Genomic DNA, 20,624 nt, shown 5'->3' on the forward strand with positions numbered 1-20,624 from the left:
CACTTGAGTGATGAGAGATTATACTTTTTAAGTCCAGAGTTGGAAAAGTAAAGAAAGTTTCTCTCTTCTCTGTCATCCATTTAACAATTTCTATACACAAAAATATCAAAAGACAATTGAAGAGAAACACCCTTTTCTTATTCCCAGGTCTCCCTGAGTTGCTCACTGGTGGTCAGAGTACACAGGTATAGAGTATTTCTCAGAGTACAGTTTGGGCTTCTTTATTTAGGAGGGTATCTCTGAAAACCTAGAAACCAATCCCAGTGGTCTGGCATTGGGCAGAGGGAGTGTTGCCTGAGTGTTTCCAGTGGGCCACAGCATCACCCCATCGCTGCAGGCTCACCCTGTGGACCCAACATTCCATCAGAGGCTGGTGTCGACCAGTTGCCCAGGCTGTTGTAGCACCTGCTTCCTTCTGTTTATGGCACTAAGAACTTTCTTCCTGGGACCAAGCTGCATTTGTATACTCTGAAGGTCCTCATCAGAGCAAAGCAACAGAGCTTCTAGATCAATCTGCTCTCTCATGAAAATGGGAAGGAATTCTTCCAGATGATGGGACTGCAAAAATACTTCCAGAGGAGTAGCATCAACCACATCTTCCTCCCATTCCACTTCATCCTCATCCCAAGGCAGATCGTCTTCATGGCTGTTGTCCTCTTCCTCTCTACCAGCCTCGGCTTCGTCAGCCTCTGCTGCTCCTCGTCTCTGCAGCAATTCGCTGCTCATTTTAAACCCTAACTCCCTCTTGCTGTCTGAGATGTCTTCGGCACTTGATAGTTTGTTCCTTCTAAAAACAATATTTCCTAGACCTGGACGGTTGAGAATGGATTCGTGTTGCACACAACTGCCCTCCTCTTCTGAGAACTGGAGCTTGCCTTGGAAATCCCCTGAGAATCTGTCTTCTTCCTCTTCTCTGAACACTTCCATCACATTCCTCTGCTCACGTCTGCTCTCCTTTCCTACCTGCTCTGCTGTGTCTTTGTTCTTCTTGAACTTTATCTTGAAGGTGTCTTTAATGCCCTTAGACAGGGACCCAAATGTACCATGAGCAGAAGCATTTGAAACAGAGGACATGGAGGAGGAAAGAGTCCCAGATTCCTCCTTGCTGTAGTTTCGAGCCATCTTACTTTCATGCTTCTCTTGGAGCTTCTCGCATTCTTTGATCTGCCTCCTAGCATTCTTCTGAGCTTGCTCCTTCAGTCTGATAACTTTCTTGGGGTTCATGATATTCTGGGCAGTGGCAGCCTTATCCAGGAGAGCAACACATTCATTTTGTTCTCTGCTGGCAGCAGCATCCAGGGGAGACTGTAAGTTGTTGTCCAGGGCAAAGATGTTGGCACCAAAGTTGACCAGGAATGAAACACAGTGGGTATGACCATTGGAGGCTGCAACATGCAGAGGAGTATTTCCCCAGATGTCGCATTTATTGGGGTCCCCTCTAGAAGAGAAAATATGAAAAATACATACAAAAAATGTTTTTTCTTAGAATGTGAGGTCCAAAAAAAAAAAAATAGAAATAGTAATGGTAATAAAAATAAATAATAAAAATGTTAATCCTGCCTTAGCATTCTGAAAGTCCAGCTATGTCACATCTAGGCATCATAGGACCAGAAACAGAAAGAGCTCATCTCTACCTTTCATCCCCTTTTTAGAAGCAGGGAAAGCTTTCCAAGAACTCTCCCAAAAAAGCAACTTTCATGTCTTGTCCACAATTGGGTCACATGCCATTTCTCTTCTCTAGGAAGAGAAAAAGAGCTACCATTTTTAACTTAAGTTGATTAAAATCTTCCCCCGCAGTTAGGGATAAGATTATCCAGCGGTGTGCTGGTAAATGTTTAACAACCTGTTACGGGGGGAGATCAAAGCTCTGATTTATAGCATGTGCCAATTTTTGGTTGTAAATACACCCACCATGGCAAAATCCAAGCTACTTGGTGCAAAAACAATGAATTCTGTTACGCTGAAAAGAAATTTTTTAAAAATGCGAAAAAAAATCCAAGCTATTAATGTTATATTACTGGACATGGAGTTGGGAAGAGATGTATAGTACCACACCTTTATAAATTAATCCCACCATACATATAGATATAATAGATATGCAAAATCTTTTTTTTTAATATTTATTTATTTATTTGACAGAGAGAGAGAGGTCACAAGTAGGCAGAGAGGCAGGCAGAGCGAGAGGGAGAAACAGGCTCCTCACTGAGCAGAGAGCCTGATGCGGGGCTCGATCCCAGGACCCTGAGATCATGACCTGAGCCGAAGGCAGAGGCTTAAACCACTGAGCCACCCAGGCGCCCCACAAAATCTTTTTTTTTTTAAAGATTTTATTTATTTATTTATTTGACAGAAAGAGACCACAAGTAGGCAGAGAGGCAGGCAGAGAGAGAGAGAGGGAAGCAGGCTCGCCGCCGAGCAGAGAGCCCAATGCGGGTCTCGATCCCAGGACCCTGACATCATGACCTGAGCCGAAGGCAGCGCCTTAACCCACTGAGCCACCCAGGCGCCCCTAGATATGCAAAATCTTAAGAGTATAGATAATAGTAAAATGTACTCAAATAATTAGGAAGTGTTAAGTTTTGAGTATTTAAAAATACAGTTTGTTAAATTTTAAGTTTAAATACTTTATTTTTAGTAATGACTCTTTAACAGACTCTCAGACTTCTGAAAACTTAGAATCATCTCTCATGAGCTGGTAAGAGCAGGTTTTCACTCTAACAGTGTTACCTTACCAGAGTCACATGTAGGAAAACAAATAACTGAACAAAACTGGGATCCCACCAGCAAAAAAGAGGGGAATGAATATTTGGTAGCTAAGCATGTCTACTATAACCAGTATTCATATAAAGGGTAGAACATTTCCATTGATTCCCCAACTTACTTCCCTGTAATTACAGTGTCCCCTATGTGAATAGTTCTGTAACAATTTGGGGTGGAATTAGGGGCACTGTTAGATGGCCAGAAACCCCATGCCAGCACAGAAACAGGCACTTGGTCAATGCTCAGTAAACACATGTGAGATGAATGAATGCCTAATGGAATCTTGCCCCAGGCTACAACTGCACCCCTCCTATGAGATGGTAAGTTAACAAACAGACACAACAAAAAGTATAGTAGTAACTTACAGTTACTATGGCTCTGGCTTTAAGCCCAAATCTCTGCTGAGAACTCTAATGATACAGGGACTAAAGGTCACCTTCCCCCACCCTGGACTAGACCCCCAAATCAGGACCTCACTAAACTTTCCCCAGGCTGGCCCTGTGGGAGGTCAGGAAAGAGGGCCTGAGAAGGCCTCTTGACATTCTTGGTGAGTAGGATGTGGAAAGAGGAGAGATGATCTGTGCCCTTAATGACAGCCACCTCAACGCTCTGGGGCGCTTCCACTATTCCGTGCTACTCAAAGTTTGGTCGCTGCATTAGTAAGAGTGCCGGCGGCGGCTGCTAGTTTTCTACAAAATCAGAATCTTGGACCCCTGCCCAGACTTCCTGAATCAGGATCTGAAGTTTCCCAAGATCCCAAGGTGATATATAGGCTCACTGCAGATTGAAAAGAGTCCTACTGGTTAATGCAGCCCAACCGGTGTCCAGTAATTTAATGGATCAGATTTATAACTCCTCTTGGGAACCCCTGATCTCCTCCCCGTCTTCAGTTATGAGCATCTATACATTCAGTGCCATCCCAGCCAAAACTGTCACCATCTCCTTCTTGGACAAAGACCAGGATAGTTATCAGAGGGATAAAATAAGGCTCTGAGTGCCTAACTCATTGGTCTGGTATGATGCAGGCAACACACTTGGGATCAGGCCTGTCTTGAAGTCGAATGGTCTCCAGCACAATAGAGTCTTACCTTAACACACCTCGGTTCTCCCTGCCCAGCTACAAGGCCTCAAGCTGAACTTTTATAGGACTCGGTGTCCTCCTCTGGATGAGGATGAGGATAATTTTCATGGAGTTGTTATGTGAAAAAGTTAACATAAAGCATTAGACACATGCTTGGTACCTAGTTAATCTCCAATAAACTTTATTATAATTTCCCTTGTCTCTAAACTCATAATCCCTAATTTCATATATTTATTTTTTCCTCCCACCCATCTGATGAATTTCTGTAATAGCACCGTAATAGCGTCTGCAACTTTTTAACACTTGAAATCTTACTTAATTTGTCCAACATTTACATGCCAATCTCCCTAATTAGATAATAGACCTCGGAGGGCCACACCTGTGTCTTTTTGTCCTTTGTGTGGGATCTCCCAGCAGAAGTCTCAGACTCAACCCAAAGAAACCAAGCAGGTAGCTGAATGGAGCCGGGTTTCTTCTTTCTGAAAAGTCATAGCTGAGTGCAAGCTCCAATGCAAAAGGAGAGCTGTCGTTCAGAACCATCTGACTGCCACCTTGAATCCCAGTGGACACGATATGGCCAGACCTTCCATTTTCCAAACAGAGCCAGAAGTCAGGAATTTCATGCGGGATTTTTTTTTTTCTTTTGAAATGTTGGCTCAAATGTAAAAGAAAAATACTGTGAAGTCCAAATAAAACACATTTGTGGACTAGATCCAGCCCATAAGCTGGCCGTTGGCAACTTCCTTCTGAGCAGAGAACAGCATGAACAGATGCCCATATGGGTGATGTTAAACATGGCTTATCTGGGGGACCAGGAGGACGTTTCAAGCGTGACCAGAGTGCATGGAGATGGGGGCAAGAGAAATCCAGGCAAAGAGGAAGGTAAGAAAATGAAATTTAATCTAAGGAAAGCAAATATTAAATAAGACAGTTCTGTTGGGCAGTCACTTCCAAGAGGTCTGGTCAGTACTCCTGATTTGTTTGGGATCAAAGGAAAGCTCTTCCAGCCTTAGCACAAATGTGTACCTTAGCGGGGCACGTAGTGCCTCACCCCCAAAGGTATATTTTTTCTTTTTATTTATTTTAACCAAGCACCCATATCCAAAAGACTCCTCAAGTACCCTAGACATCAAAGAAGGATTGTTAAAAACACCCAAGATGGTACTATAAACCTAAACAAAAACATACTGGCTAAATTTGCTGAAATTATTATTGAATTGGATAACTTAAAAAAGAAATTACTGAGCGGAATGAGCTATGGTGGGGATGTTAGGTGTATTAAGAAATTTAGGTTAAATCTACATGCTTTGAGACAAGTAAAGTGGAATTTTCCTTTCTCAAGAGAACTTAAATGAACCTTTCAAAAGGAGAAGAAGAACATGAAGAAAACCTTGAGATGACCCAAAGATGGGTCTCATTTTAAGAAAATTTCAAATGCAAAATTTCAAATTTATAGATGAAACTGTTGGAAAGATAATTCAGGAGTTTCCCTTCAGGCTAGTCCCACTAGTTTCTAAAGCTAGAATGATATTGTCACTAAATAGGCAATTGGCTTATATTAACTTACTCTGAGCATCTGGTCCTTTTCAATTCTTTCTTTTGGAGTTAATTTGATTTGTGTGTGTGTGTGTGTGTGTGTGTGAAGCTGTTCTCAGAAAAAAATATCAGTCTTTCAAAAAGGTTTTTCTACATAAAGAATATTTGGACTTACTAATAATCAAAGAAATGTAAATGAAAACAAATGTACTACCATTTTCCTGCCCATCAGATAAGCAAGGATTAAAAAGAATAGTAATACTCAGTTTTGGCAAGAGTATTGGCAAATAAACATTGATGGAGGAATTATAAAGTGGTTCAAATTTCCTGGTACAATATGTGCCAAAAGCTTTTAAAACATAGCACTCTCTTGAATCAACAATTCTGCCTTTAAGAGTTTATTCTAAGGAAATATTAGACCTTTGTACAAAGATGAATAAGCAAGGATGTCCATTTCAACTTATTTATATGTTAAAAGACGGGATTCAAATTTAAATGTCATGAACAAGCAACTGATTCAATAAATTATGATGAAACCATAAAACAGAATACCATGTAGTCGTTAAAAAACAGTGGAGTAGATTTCTCCTTTAAAGTTACAAACGGGAAAAAAAAAAAAGTTCAAATGGTCCATAATCTATTCTTAAATAATTAGAATCAGGCTTTAGAATAGTTTGTATAACATGATTGCCTTTTATAAGGGGCGAAAATGTGCTTGTGTGTAGATGTTCACAAAGGAAAAAGTCTGGAAGAATATATGCCCAAATGTTAATGACTGTGAAAATTGGTTTGATTTTTATTTTATTAAATGTCTTTCTTTCTTTCTTTCTTTTTAAGATTTTATTTATTTATTTGACAGAGACAGAGAGAGAGAGAAAGACCAAGTAGGCAGAGTGGCAGGGAAAGGGAGAAACAGGCTCTCCACTGAGCAGGGAGTCCGATGCAGGGCTCAGCCCCAGGATCCTGGGATCGTGACATGAGCTGAAGGCAGCCACTTAACCAGCTGAGCCACCCATGCGCCCCTAAATATGTCTTTCTAATAACAATGCAAAATTTTGCAATAAGTGTGTGTTCCACTAAGAATCGGGGAGGAAGGGGCACTTAGGTGGCTCAGTTAATTAAACATCTGACTTCTGCTCAGGTCATGATCCAGGGGCCCTGGGATTGAGAACTGCATAGGCCCCCTTGCTCAGCAGGGAGCCTGCTTCTCCTCCTTGGGCTCCCCCTCCTTGTGCCTGCTCACACTCTCTCTCTCTCTCTCTGTAAAATAAATAAATAAAATCTTGGGGAAAAAAAATCAGGGAGGTATATCACTTGCTTCCATTAGAAAAAGAAACAAAACTAAAAAAAATTCATGTACACTTTGTGGCAAAGTGAAATTTTGTTAATTGGGGCCATCTTCCAAGTGTAAGATAACATATGTAATTACTGCTTTTCATCTTTAAATTTTGAAAAGAAAGAAACAATTTTTAACAAAGCCAGATATTGGATATTAATGGTTACCACGTGAGCCACTGTCAATGACCAATGACTGATCAACATCTAAATTCAATTTGTAATTTATTTCCCTTTTTAAGCCCCTTAAATCTAATTGGCAAACTCATCTCACACAGCTCCTAAGCTATGGTCAGTATGGGAACCTAAGAAAACCTGGACAAGACATTTTTTTCAACCTGTGTACCTCGGGGAAACTTAACACAACAGAACATGGGACCTCACCTTCCTCTTTCTCCACCTACCACAACAGTCAACCGTAATTGATTCGGCATCCAAACTGCCACTCAAATCCATCTCTGTTTCCTCATCCTCATGGCCACTGCTCTCATCCAGTTTGTCTCTCATCTCAACCACTAAAATGCCCTGGAACATTTTCTATGCCTGCTATACAGGTGCCCAAGCAAGTTTTGTAAACACAAACTACCACGTCAGCCACCCTGAGTAAACCTGACAATGGCTTCTTGTGTCTTTGGGACAAAGTTCAACTAACTCTCCAACAGAGTTTCCAAGGCTCTTGTGATTTGGTCTTCCTCCTTAAAACCTGGCCTCCCCCGGTAAAAGCCACACCCAGCCATGCTCAGCTTCAGTGTCTCGAATGCACAGCGTTCTCATTTGCGGGAAACATTCTTCCTTCCATCTTCTGGCCAGCTTCTTCTCACCGTTCAGGTCCCAGCTTCAAAGCTCTGGAAAGCCTATCCACACTCCTTGGATTGGGATAGATGCCTGTGTTACTGATTTAGTGCTGCCCCCCGCCCTTTGTAACCTATATCAAACATGACTTACTTAATTTCTGTCTTCCTCTCTTAAATCTGATGACCATGAGGAGGGGAATGGTGTCTCTCTTGTTCATCCCGGCATCTCCAGTGGCCAATAAAATGGCCGGTACATTGCAGATATATATAAATCAATATGTACGAAATTGAAATTAACTCACTTAGCGCCTTTATTAACATTTTCTTTTTTTCCTTTCTTTACTCCTGTTGGGTTGCAGTTGCCAACACTGCCTAGCCCCTCTGGTAACAAGCAGGAGAAAAGAGCTAGCTAATTCTGGCATTAGAAATTTGGAGGGTGATGTGTGGTCATGAGTATGTATCTAATAGCTAGTAAAGTTTGGACAGGCTGAGGTTCCCTTTAATAGCTTGTAAAGCCAACTACTTCATCTAAGAATCATGGGCTTGAGTTAGGACTGAATATTAATAAAAGGCTGTGGGATCATAATACCACAGACAAAAAATAAATAAATAAAAAATAAAAAACACACCATTTGTTCCAATCAAGTTTGACATCTTCAAGTCAAGTAGAACAGTGATTCATTTTTAAAGAGTCAGCTGTTTATATTTCACGGAAAAGATTTTTAAAAGCACAGAATTAAAATATATGTCCTGTCCCCAAGGCAGAAAACAAAGCCTAAGGGCTCAGAATCATTCTGTGTTTGGCTCATAAGGGATAAGCCATCCCCATGGTGCCAGTTGTTAGTGTGAAAGGAGCACCTCCAGGCAGTTTTCTCCCTTTCTCTAAAAAGCCAATTATTTACACAGTCTGTCAAGGACAAAGTATTTTCATTGACTTCCCTGTCTCTTGCTGTTGTCTGCAAAAATCCTACCAGAAGTACCGTCTCCAATCAAAACTACTAGGCTGAACTCACCCTCGGCTGCAGATTATTTCTAGGGCTTCCAGATTCCCATGGTAGGCTGCCAGGAGTGTGGGAGTCATGCCATCTTCATCTGAAAGATTCAGATCTCTCTTAGTTGCCTCTTTCAGAAGTTCCAGGTAGCTATCACTAGCCGCTTGGTGGTAGCGAGTGGACATTTTTTCTGCTCGCCAAAGCCTGGCCAGATATCACTCACCAGGCAGAGCAGGTTGTCAGTGAAGCAGCCTTCCTACGAAGCTGGTTAATCAGTGACAAGGTAGAGCATCACCCTAGGACAAAGCTCATTCCAGCCTCCCCCCATGGAAGGCAGCCAGAAAGGTTCATGGCCCCGACCTTGGACCTTTCCTTTCTGGCATAGCTAGGACATTGAGTGTTGAGGCCTGCTGGGTTCATCTTTAGTGCTGTGAGTCACATTTAATTTATGTCCATTAGCAAGTCTTGAATGTAATATTGGTCATCTAGGCACAGAATGTACAAAATAATTCCCAAACAATTCAGAACTAGTCTAGTTCTCAGGGGAGGGTCTATTTTTTGAAACTCTTTTATTGAGGTATAATTTATATACTATGAAATTCACCTGCTTTAAGTGTATAATTCAAAGATTGTTAGCAAATTTACAGTGGTGCAAGGATCACTATAATCAAATTTTAGAACATATCTATCACCCTTAAAATATTCCTCATGTTCATCTGTAGTCCGTCCCCATTCCCATGCCTAACCTCAGGAAACCACTAATCTGTGTTCTGTCTCTATAGATTTGCTTTATACGGGCGTTTCATATAAATGAAATCATAAAATATATGGTCTTTCTGTCCAGAGGTTTTTTAAGCTTCACATAATTTTTTGAGGTTCATTCATTTTTTAGCATGTAACAATACTTCCTTTTTATTGCTGAGTAATAGTCTATTATACCAATATACCAAATTTTCATTATTCAACCAGTAGCTGATGGACATTTAGATTGTTTCCTCTTTTTGGTTTTATGAATAACGCTGCTATGAGCATTCAAACACGTGTCTGTGTAGACATATAATTTTATGCCTCATTTTGTCTGTCATGTTTGTACCAAAGTGTGGAATGGCTGGGTTATATGGCAATTTATATTTAACTTTTTCAGAAATTGCCAAATTGTTTTCCAAAGTGACCAGACTGTTTTACAGTCCCACCAGCAATGGATGGTGAAAATTTCTCCGTATCCTTGCAGCCTCTATTTTCATTTTGTTTATGGCTATCCTTAGTGGGTGTGAAGTGGTATCACTCTGGTTTTAACTTGCATTTCCTACTGATTAATGATGTTGAGCTTATTGTCACTGTGCTTACTAGCCATTCTTACATCTTATATTTAAATTCTTTGCCCATTTTTCTCATTGGGATATTATCATATTATTGAGTTACAAGAGTTCTCTAAAGATTATTTATTTATTTATTTATTTATTTCAGAAAGAGATTATTTATTTATTTCAGAAAGATTATTTCTGAAATAAGATTATTTATTTATTTATTTACTTCAGAAAGAGAGAGTACACAAGCAGCAGAAGGGAGTGGGGTGGACAGGCCAAGGGAGAGGGAGAAGCAGGCTCTCCACTGAGCAGGGAGCTGGATGTAGAGCTCCATCACAGGACCCTGGGATCATGACCTGAGCTGAAGGCAGACACTTAAGCAACTCAGCTACTCAGGTGGCCCAGAGTTCCTTATATATTTTGGACAAAAATTCTTTACCAGATTTATTTTAAACTGAACAAAAATGAGAACACAACATCTCAAAATTTATAGGATGCACGTAAAACAGAGCTTGGGGAAGAAATCAGCAACTTTATGACTGGTTCAGAAAAGGAGAAATATCTCAAATCAATAATTTAAACTTCCACCCTAAAGAAAGGAAGAAACAATGGAAAAATTAGTATAAATAAAGAGCATAATATGAAACCAAAAAATTGTTCAAATCTATCTGTAATAAAAATAAATGTAGGGGCGCCTGGTTGGCTCAGTGGGTTAAGCCTATGCCTTCGGCTCAGGTCATGATCTCAGGGTCCTGGGATCAAGCCCCGCATCGGGCTCTCTGCTAGGCAGGGAGCCTGCTTCCTCCTCTCTCTCTCTTTCTCTCTGCTTGCCTCTCTCCCTGCTTGTGATCTCTCTCTGTCAAATAAATAAATAAAATCTTTAAAAAATATATAAATGGATCAAGTTCATCAGTCAGAAGACCCAGCTATATCTTATTTTTAATAGAGCTAAAATATAAAATTGCAGAAAAATTGAAAACAAAAAATGGAAAAGTTTCATCAAGAAAATGCTGACAGGGGCACCTCAGTGGCTCAGTTGATTAAGCATTCAACTCTTTATTTCCTCTCAGGTCATGATTTCAGGATGGTGAGACAGAGCCCTGCTTTGGACTCTGCACCCCACATGGAGTCTGCTTGAAATTCTCTCTCTCCCTCTGCCTTTCCCTGCCACACACATGCACGTGCACTCTCTCTCTCTTTCTCAATAAATAAGTCAAATCTTAATAAAAAGGAAATACTGACCCAAAAAATGGTATAGCTATATTTACATCAGACAAAATACAGTTTAAGCCAAAAAATATTGCTAGGGATAAAGACAGATAATATGTAATGATGAAAGGAAAAATTCATCAAGAAAATAGGATAGTCCTAAACTTGTATGTAGATGATAACATAGTCCCAAAATAGAAAAAAAAAATTAATAGAATTGGAAGAGAAAGAACAAATCCACAATCACAGTAGATTTTAACATACCATCTTAACATTATATATCAGACTAAGATCAGTAAAAATACAAAAGATCTGAACACAGTTAAAAAGCTTGATTTAAAAAATAAATAAATATAGAAATAAAAAGCTTGATTTAACAATCCTATGTAGAAATCTATACTCTTTAGAAAATACATGTTCTTTTCAAGCAAACAGAAAATTTTTATAAAAGTTGTCCCCTTAATAGAACCAGTACAGGCCTCTGTAAACATCAGATGAGAAGAAGTGTTGAAAATGGAGGAGAAGGAAGAGTTTCTCAACTCCAGCAATATTTATGACTTGGACCTAAACTCTCCTGTGAAACGGTAAGACATCTGAGTTTTGTTTTGTTTTTTTTTTTTAATGGTAAATATCCTGGCATCCTTTGGCATCTGCTTGGAAAAACTTCTTCAAAGGGGGTTGAACTTAGACCTAGAAGACCTGAGGTCCATATGATCTAGAAGAAATTACAGCATCTACTTGAATCTCCATTTTTTTGTGAAGAAAAAATATTAAAATATTAAATATATTAAAAATATTAAAGTCAGGGAATATTGCTCCTGATGATATCATCATCTAAGCTTATAGTAGTGAAAGTGAAATGAGATAAAATTTCTTACAAACTGTAAAGTATGGTTTTACAAATGGGAAGAAGCCATGTGATTGTGGCTAAGGGAACAGGGAACTAAAACTTAGTAATTGGTCTTTTTTTCTTATTTTCTACTGTACTTCTCAAAGTACAAAGGAAAAAAATTGGTAGGAGATGGTGAGGGCAGAAATTAATGAAAATAAGACAGATTTGCATATAACCCTAACTGCCCATGAGGGGTCTGGGTAATTGAGGGGCAACTGCGGCTTGTGACTTTATATTTTGATGGTAATTGGCCTTGCGGAAATAAGTAGTTGAAACTGTTACAACAGTATGCTGTTGGGCTCTTTGGAGCTCAGAGAAAAATATCTGCCGTATACACTGTGGAGAGACTTTAAGGGTCAGACTTAAATGTCCATGACCCTCTCCCAATTGTTCCATTACCGAGCAAGGCAAGACCTTCATAAACTTCTATTGTAACAAAAACCTGCCCTTCCCCCACCTGCCTATATTCTGCCATATTAGTATAACTTTAGAAAAACATCCAGCTAGGGACTTCTATGTTCCTCTGGCGGCCACTTAGGTTCAAAGGGAGTAGGCTTCCTTTCCTCCTTCATTTTCTCAAAAACTCACTTATTACCTGACATTTAACTATTAAGCATTTAACTATTTCACTTTTAACTATTTCACTTCACTATTACCTGACATTTAACTATTAAGCATTTAACTATTTCACTTTTGAGAGGCGCATAGACCCAAATACTTTTTTTTGCCAATGACCCAGAAAAAAAGGGTTAATTGGGCCCCCAGGGGAAGCACTTGAAGAGAGTCTCTCACTAAGGGTCTCCTCCTCCATGCAAAAAGCAAAGGCATTGTCCACTCTTTACTGCTGTGTTTATCATTTTCTGACCTCTCCTGCAGCCACCCAGCTACACGACAGCTGAGTGTTGTAAGCATTTGTCCCATCTACCCTGGAGTCCAATCCTGGCTGAAAGGAAGTAGCCCTTGGATGGAGAATTTACCTGGGATTCTGTCTTATCTATAAAACAGAGTCCCGTGTGTTTCTTTGCCCAGGGAGAGAGATGGAAGGGAACAAAAATTAGTAGTAGTTGGCAGCTCCAGTCTACACCAAGGCAAACCAATGCCAACAAAGTGGAAACCAAACTTCTCCTTTGTTCTGAAAAACCATTCACTGCTAATTGGGAAAGAAATTCAATGGCTTGTGCAATCCAGAAACACATATTTTTATTAATGAGATTGCCCCCTAAACCTCAAGAGATCTGGTTTTCAAAAGCAGCCCGTATTTGTTCTCCAAAGCTATTCATGCCTAATTACAGAGGAAATTCACTTGTATGGTAGGGAGACACATTTTCACCTAATAAGGAAAAAGAAAATATCTAAGCAAAATGTTTGCTTTTAACAAGATTACTTCATCTAATGAACATCTTATTATGAATTCTAATGAAAATAAAAGAAAAACAGAAAGTGAAAATAATTTAAAAGGATTACAAAAGCCCTGTTGTTACACAGAAAACTTAAAGGAATTAAGCAAGGTCATAAAAGGCATCATTAATACACGGCTTTATGTGCTGAACTTGGGTTTGTGAGAAACCTACCTGTTGAGCTAAAGACATTTCCAAGTCCATTATCCAGAAAATGTCACTTATACATGTAATTTTTTTCTCCTCAGTATAGCAATAAAACTCTTCAACCTATCTGATGTGGATTTTTCCTATTCAAAAGAGCCTGAAAAACCTTGCTTCTTATTTAAACACATATACCACTCTTAAAATACGGAGAAACATTCTTTCCCACGTTCAAGGTCATTGGTGGTATTTTTCTTAGAAACATTGTTAAATACAAACATGAGGCAATCAGAGGAACCATTGTCTGCCCTTTTGTTTTTTTTCTTCTCCAAATGAAAACATTTATGAAAATATTTAGGTGGGTAAGTCGACTATTGAAATTGTAATGTCCCTGAAGTATTGATTGGGCTTAATTTATTCACATAAGTTTCAAGCCATTCAAAGCCCCATTTCTCTGCCAGAAAAACAGACAGAGCTGTTATTGTACCATCTGGTTTGCATGAGGAATCTCTTGGCATCTCTTAACTGCACATTTTATAAATGCTAAATCCCAGATGGCATTACATTGTAACAGTGGAGAGTTTTAGAAAGGTTTCCAAAAACAAATTCTTTAAAATGTGAACACTGGATAGTCTAAGCAGGGACTATGAATTTAAATTCTACACTTCAATCAGCTGGCTTTATTAGCTAGACAAATTTCCTTTTTCTTTTGCCTTTTCCCCTTTCTCCTTAATTAGTGGCTCTGTGAATTGAGGACTTCAGTCAATAAACTCATATGACATGAATCCTTACCCAAAGCTTAAGTTCTTAAAAAAACAAAAATGCAAGAACAATGATCACTGGGAAACCTGGGAAACCGATATTCACTGCCATTTTGTTTCAAGATGGCAGAATTTACCACAAGGGAGGTATGTTTAGCAGATCATTAAATACTATCAAAACCATTCAATTCTCTCAAAGCTGATAGTTGGACTGGAAACCAGGCAAATGTGAACAATATGCATTGTGTTGAAACAAAGTTCTAACACAGTAACAGTTAAGAACACAGATTCTTAGGTCAGAGACTGACAGACACTAAACCAGAAATTAGATTCTGCCATTCATTTGGATAGATTACTTCTGAGTTTCATTTCCTTGCCAGTAAAATGAAGAGAAAACTCCACAGAGTTATTGCAAGTAATATTATTTACAGGGCTGTTGCAAGTAACTAGATAGAATTAGTCTTTGTAAAATACTTCACACAGTGTGTGGTGTGTAGTCATTACTCAATGAACGTAAATTAGTAGTCATCCTACTGGAAATAGAAGCAGAAGTACTACTACTAGAAAAGTAGGAACTCTCTCCCCCTTCTTTAGGTCAATCATAGATGTATAATTACAGCATTTTCTTTTTTTAAAGATTTTATTTATTTATTTGACAGAGAGAAATCACAAGTAGGCAGAGAGACAGGCAGAGAGAGGGGGAAGCAGGCTCCCTGCCGAGCAGAGAGCCGGATACGGGGCTCAGATCCCAGGACCCTGAGACCATGACCTAAGCAGAAATAAAATGTTTAACCCACTGAGCCACTCAGGTGCCCCTAATTACTGCATTTTCTCAAAACTTCTCTGCATTTTTTCCTAAGCAACAACAACTAGGACTTGGTTTTTTTGGTCCTATCCCTTATGATATTACAGTAAAACGGGAACATATTTTATAGTCACACACAGTTGTATCTCAATCTGAGAATATGTATTTGTCTTCTAGGGCTACCACAATAAAGTCCCTCAAACTTGGTGGCTTAGCCAACAGAATTTTTTTCTCATAGTTCTGGAAGTTAGAAATCTGAAATCAAAGTGTCAGCAGGGTTGGCTCCTCCTAAGGGCTGTGAGGGACTGTTCTGGGCCTCTGTCCTTGGCTTATAGATGGCCATCTTCTCCTTGTGTCTTCACATTGTCTTCCCTTGGTGTATGTCTGCGCCCAAATTTCCTCTTCTGTTAAGGACAGCAGTCATACTGCATTATGGCCCACTCTAATGATCTCATTTTAAGTTAAATTAGAGGTTCTACCTCTAAATAAAAAGACCTCCAACGAGCGAGGCTCAGAACTGGCATATTGCCATTTCTACCACATTCTGTTGGTCAAACCAGCCAGATTCAAGGGAGGAAGGAAGGGCACAGGGAATAAGCTGACCTCAAAGCATATTATAAGGGACAGAAGTATAGAAAGAGGTGGAAGATTGTGACTTTTACAACAGATCTCTGCACCAGCTTCAGAACTTTAATATTTAACATATATTCTATCAACTAAAAGGAATAAACTGCATTGCCAAGGAAACCATTACTCTATTCCTGTGGTAACCACTGTCCTAGCTACCTATGGAGCAATTCGTGTTAATACTTGTATATAAGTGGGTTTTTATTTAGAGCTTCTGAGCCATCTCTGTCATCCTTTTCCCTAAGCTTCCCTATCCTTATATTTACAGGTCACTGAAACTCCATATGCCTTTGTCCTAGTTCTTTCTGAGCCCATGATTATCAGGAAGCTTATTCAACTTGGATCTCTCTAAAGAGCCAAAGGGGAAAATGACATTAACAATGTAGTTACAGTGTTAAAGGAACTACCATATGATGTTCATGAACATTCTCATTGACATAGTCTAACTTATTTTCCCAAGTTAAATTCATATCTGACATTTGAAAGCTATTTTAAGTGCTATTAGCATAGCTGGTAGAAGTTTCTAGGCTTCTTATTTATCTTATACTGCTAAATTCTAATTAATGCCATCTTGTACTTCTAAAGCTAACTGCAACTGAGTTTTAAAACACCCCCTCATACATGCACAGACACGCACACACACAGAGGGAGAAAGAGAGAGAAAAATCATAATGAATTAGAGCTTGGGAATGGACAATGAGACCTAGTTTATCACTGGAGCTCTGCTGCTAATTTTCCATATGATCTTGAGCAAGTTACTAAACCTCTTGGGCATCATTTCTTCATTTTACAATAGGGATATGGACTTTGGAACCCTCATGAACCAAATCCACTCACTCGGGTGTTATACCTTTATTTCAGGAAGTTGGAACCCATGAGCCTTTGATTCTATAGCTTACAATGTTCACTTAAATACAACTCCGATTTACTGTTACTGCTGTTATCACTTTAAAGTTATTTTTTTTAATATTGGGGTCTTTTTTTTTTTAAGATTTTATTTATTTATTTGACAGAGAGAGACACAGTGAGAGAGGGAACACAAGCAGAGGGAGTGGGAGAGGGAGAAGCAGGCTTCCCACTGAGCAGGGAGCCCGAGGCCAGGCCAATCCCAGGATGCTGGGATCCTGACCTGAGCAAAAGGCAGACACTTAATGACTGAGCCAACCAGGCGCCCCTAAAGTTTATTTTAATTGTTATTTTATCACAAGACAATTCAATCAATACAGAAAAAAATAAAGTCAGAAAACAGGAGTTTCCCACCTCCCTATTCCTACGGATGATACAGTACATACATTTATAACCAGTAGTAGAATGAGAGCACAAACCAATCAGAACCGACAATAGTTGTAAATGGCGAGCATAGCTGGACTGGACTGGACCACCTGAAGACCTGCATGGTCTCCTTCCCTGGGTAACACGGTCAGCTCTCCGGAAATGCCTTCCTGGCTTTTCAGTGCAAATGCACATTTATATACCCACGCACAGACACATAAATGTATAGACACACACACAGTTTCTTTCTTTTTTTTTTATATTTTATTTATTTATTTGACAGAGAGAGGTCACAAGTAGTCAGAGAGGCAGGCAGAGAGAGAGGGAGAAACAGGCTCCCCACTGAGCAAAGAGCAGGATACGGGGCTCAATCCCAGGACCCTGAGATCATGACCTGAGCCGAAGGTAGAGGCTTAAACCACTGAGCCACCCAAGCACCCCAGTGTCTTTCTTTTTTTTTAAAGTAAAATATGAAAACAATTATACACCTCCAAGCTCCAATTTCATTGTGGACATCTTCAATATCAGCCTCCACAGATCACGTGAATCCACAGATCCATCTTAGTATTTGAAGATGGTTCATCTAACCATCTCCTGATGATAACATTTAGGTTGTCTTCTATTAATATGTTCATATTGTAGAAAATAAGACAACAAGCTTGGAATTTAAGAATTTTAAACTGTTGGGGCGCCTGGGTGGCTCAGTGGGTTAAAGCCTCTGCCTTCAGCTCGGGTCATGATCCCGGGGTCCTGGGATCGAGCCCCGCATGCAGGGAGCCTGCTTCCCTTCCTCTCTCTCTGCCTGCCTCTCTGCCTACTTGTGATCTCTGTCTGTCAGATAAATAAATAAATAATCTTTTTTAAAAAAGGAATTTTGAACTGTTGTTTATAAGAACTGGTTTTCAGAAGTAAGGAGGGCACCTGCCCAAATGGGGCAACAACACTGCCTTGGTCCTATGCATAACCACCTAAAATTCCCTTTAAGAAATGCCTGGCGAGGGGTGCCTGGGTGGCTCAGTGGATTAAGCCGCTGCCTTCGGCTCAGGTCATGATCTCAGGGTCCTGGGATCGAGCCCCGCATCGGGCTGTCTGCTCCGCAGGGAGCCTGCTTCCTCCTCTCTCTCTGCCTGCCTCTCTGTCTAGTTGTGATCTCTCTCTCTGTCAAATAAATAAATAAAATCTTTAAAAAAAAAAAAAAAAGAAATGCCTGGCGATTAGCAAGCGGTAAGTCACCTCAAGACACTCCAGGAGAGACCCATTCAGAGAGGAGAGGGAATGCCTTGTAGTGATTAGCGAAGTGTGCTAATGAAAGAAGTCTCTAGTGGGCTCATCACCTTCTCCAGCGCCCACAGGGATCCGCCTTCTCTCCATGCCCCCTGCTTAGGGCTTTTGTGCTGCCCTTTTATCTCCCAGGACCCTGAGTTTGGGGCTGAGACCAGAGCTGCCCTTCCTAAGGCAAGACCTAACACTCTAGAGAGAAAGCACAGCATCGAGGAAGGGGGGAAAGGAGCCTGGCGAGTGGGGTCTCAGAAGGTAGAGCAACACATTAGCCTATTGGCTCTCTGACCACCTTCTGACCAGTCTCTTGGAATCGTTCCTCCACGCTCCGTCCTCTACTGCCTTCCTATCATAGTCTTAACCATCATGGTAGAATACCTTCACATTTGCAAAACAGGTGTCACTTTCCAGAAAATACACTTCAGAGGAAAGGATTAACTGTTGCTATTGTGCCTCTGCTCGGAATCCAAATCCTTTCACCATGCCTACTCCCAGAAACTTGCTTATCTTGGCTTTTGCTCCGGCTCCCCAATTCCTTACAACAGAATGTGTTAATTCCCATAAAGAAGTTAACTGCTAGCCACCACTCATTTTCTTGCCTCCCTCCCTCCAGGTATTTGCCAAATTTCCTTGATCTTAAGACTCACCTGGGGTTCTTGTTAAACAATACATCCATCCGCTCTGGATGCTCCCCTGAAGCCTGATTCCACAGCTTTTGGGTGAGACCCAGGAATCTGTGCTGTTAATGAGAAATGCATGTGATGTTTTGATCAAGGAGGTTGGGGAGCTACTACTCTAACCTACAATTGCATTTCAGACACCCGTAATGGGGAGTGGAGATTACTCCTAAAGTTACACCACAAAGACAACACATAAATCAATAATTGCAAATGTGACCCCACAACTTGCACAGAATTTGTACATTAATCACCTATTAATAGAACAAGGGTTGCAGACATCTAGCTGTCTCAAATTGTAGTGAGAGATGCTGAAAAGATATGTTGATTGGGCCTTAGAAAATCTGAGTTCTCAACAAGGCTCTGACACTCAGTTGTCAACAGGCTGGGGCAAGTTGCTTTGCCTCAGTTTCCCCATGTGTAAACTCCCCACTGGTACAAGATGACACTCTTATTTAGATCACTACTCTCTTTGACCCAGAATTTCTACCTCTAGGAATTCATCCTGGATGAATTGGAAAATTGGAAGCTTTTTAATGTCCATCATTAGGAACAGTTAAACACTGATTTATCTAGATATTGAACATGATGCATCATTAAAAATGGTAATGGCAATCTTTATGTTTGATATAGAAAATGTCCACCACATGTAAAATAGTAAAAGCTGGTTATGAAATGTAACTTAAACTTTGATCCCAGGTTGTTGGTTTTAAGTGTGTATGGTGTTTGTATAAAAAGTCCAGGGTGCCTGGGTGGCTCAGTGGGTTAAGCCTCTGCCTTCAGCTCAGGTCATGATCTCAGGGTCCTGGGATCGAGTCCCACGTCGGGCTCTCTGCTCAGCAGGGAGCCTGCTTCCCCTCTCTCTCTGCCTGCCTCTCTGCCTCCTTGTGATCTCTGTCTGTCAAATAAATAAATAAATAAATAAAATCTTTAAAAAAAAAAAAGTCCATAAATTTACATACCGAAATCTTAGCAGTGGTGAGATTACAGTTGACTTTTTCCTTTTCTCTGTAACCTTCTATAATTGCCTGTATTTTTTTGCAGTAGATTTTAACTTTTATACTTGAGGTAAATAATATATCATCCATTTTCTTTTTTTTCTTTTTAAAGATTTTATTTATTTATTTGACAGACAGAGATCACAAGTAGGCAGAGAGGGAGGCGGTGGGGAAGGCGGAAACAGGCTCCCTGCTGAGCAGAGAGCCCCATGCAGGGCTCAATCCCAGGACCCCGAGATCATGACCTGAGCCACCCAGGCACCCCTTTATATCATCCATTTTCTGTAAAGTTTAGTTACCAGGGTAATATCTCCAATAGCCAGGAGACTAGGGGTATTACTTAAAGGAAAGGTGATATGAACAAGAGATTATTCCTCAATAAAACCCACCTCCTTCTTTCACTCTACATTGGAGTCGTAAATATTTTGCCCAAAGAAACTAATTTTTCCCAGTGTTATGGAGAAAACCACCAATTCATTCACCTGGAGCCAATTTCAGGGAGCTCTGGTTTCATGGCTGCCGGCAGAGCACCTGGTAGAATAAAGGAAATGCAAGTGTCAGAAAGGGCAGAACGATGCTTCTTTCAGGCCTTCCAGAAAGGCTCTCCTGTTCCAAATCCCTCCCTCTCAGCTGGGAGGGCTGGAGAAGACTCAGGTGCCTCCAATGGGAGAGGGCAGGGTCACATCCTGTTTTCTGCTATAAAAAAAAAAAAGGAGGCGCCCACCCACCTACCTGGCTGATTTGATGATACATTTGGTC

At 40.2% G+C, this 20,624-nt stretch overlaps 1 protein-coding gene across 1 annotated transcript; it reads right to left on the reverse strand.

Moving 5' to 3' along the window:
* Window positions 1-205: 205 nt before the first annotated feature.
* Window positions 206-8,730, reverse strand: ANKS4B (ankyrin repeat and sterile alpha motif domain containing 4B). Its single transcript, XM_045994320.1, has 2 exons — window positions 8,520-8,730; window positions 206-1,438 (listed from the first exon to the last, which is right to left on the reverse strand). Exons 1-2 carry the CDS (start codon window positions 8,681-8,683, stop codon window positions 364-366), a joined length of 1,239 nt encoding a protein of 412 aa, XP_045850276.1. The 5' UTR covers window positions 8,684-8,730; the 3' UTR covers window positions 206-363.
* Between the last annotated feature and the right edge of the window lie 11,894 nt (window positions 8,731-20,624).

Source organism: Meles meles, chromosome 21, assembly GCF_922984935.1.
Source record: "Meles meles chromosome 21, mMelMel3.1 paternal haplotype, whole genome shotgun sequence".
Classification (NCBI taxonomy): Eukaryota; Metazoa; Chordata; class Mammalia; order Carnivora; family Mustelidae; genus Meles; species Meles meles.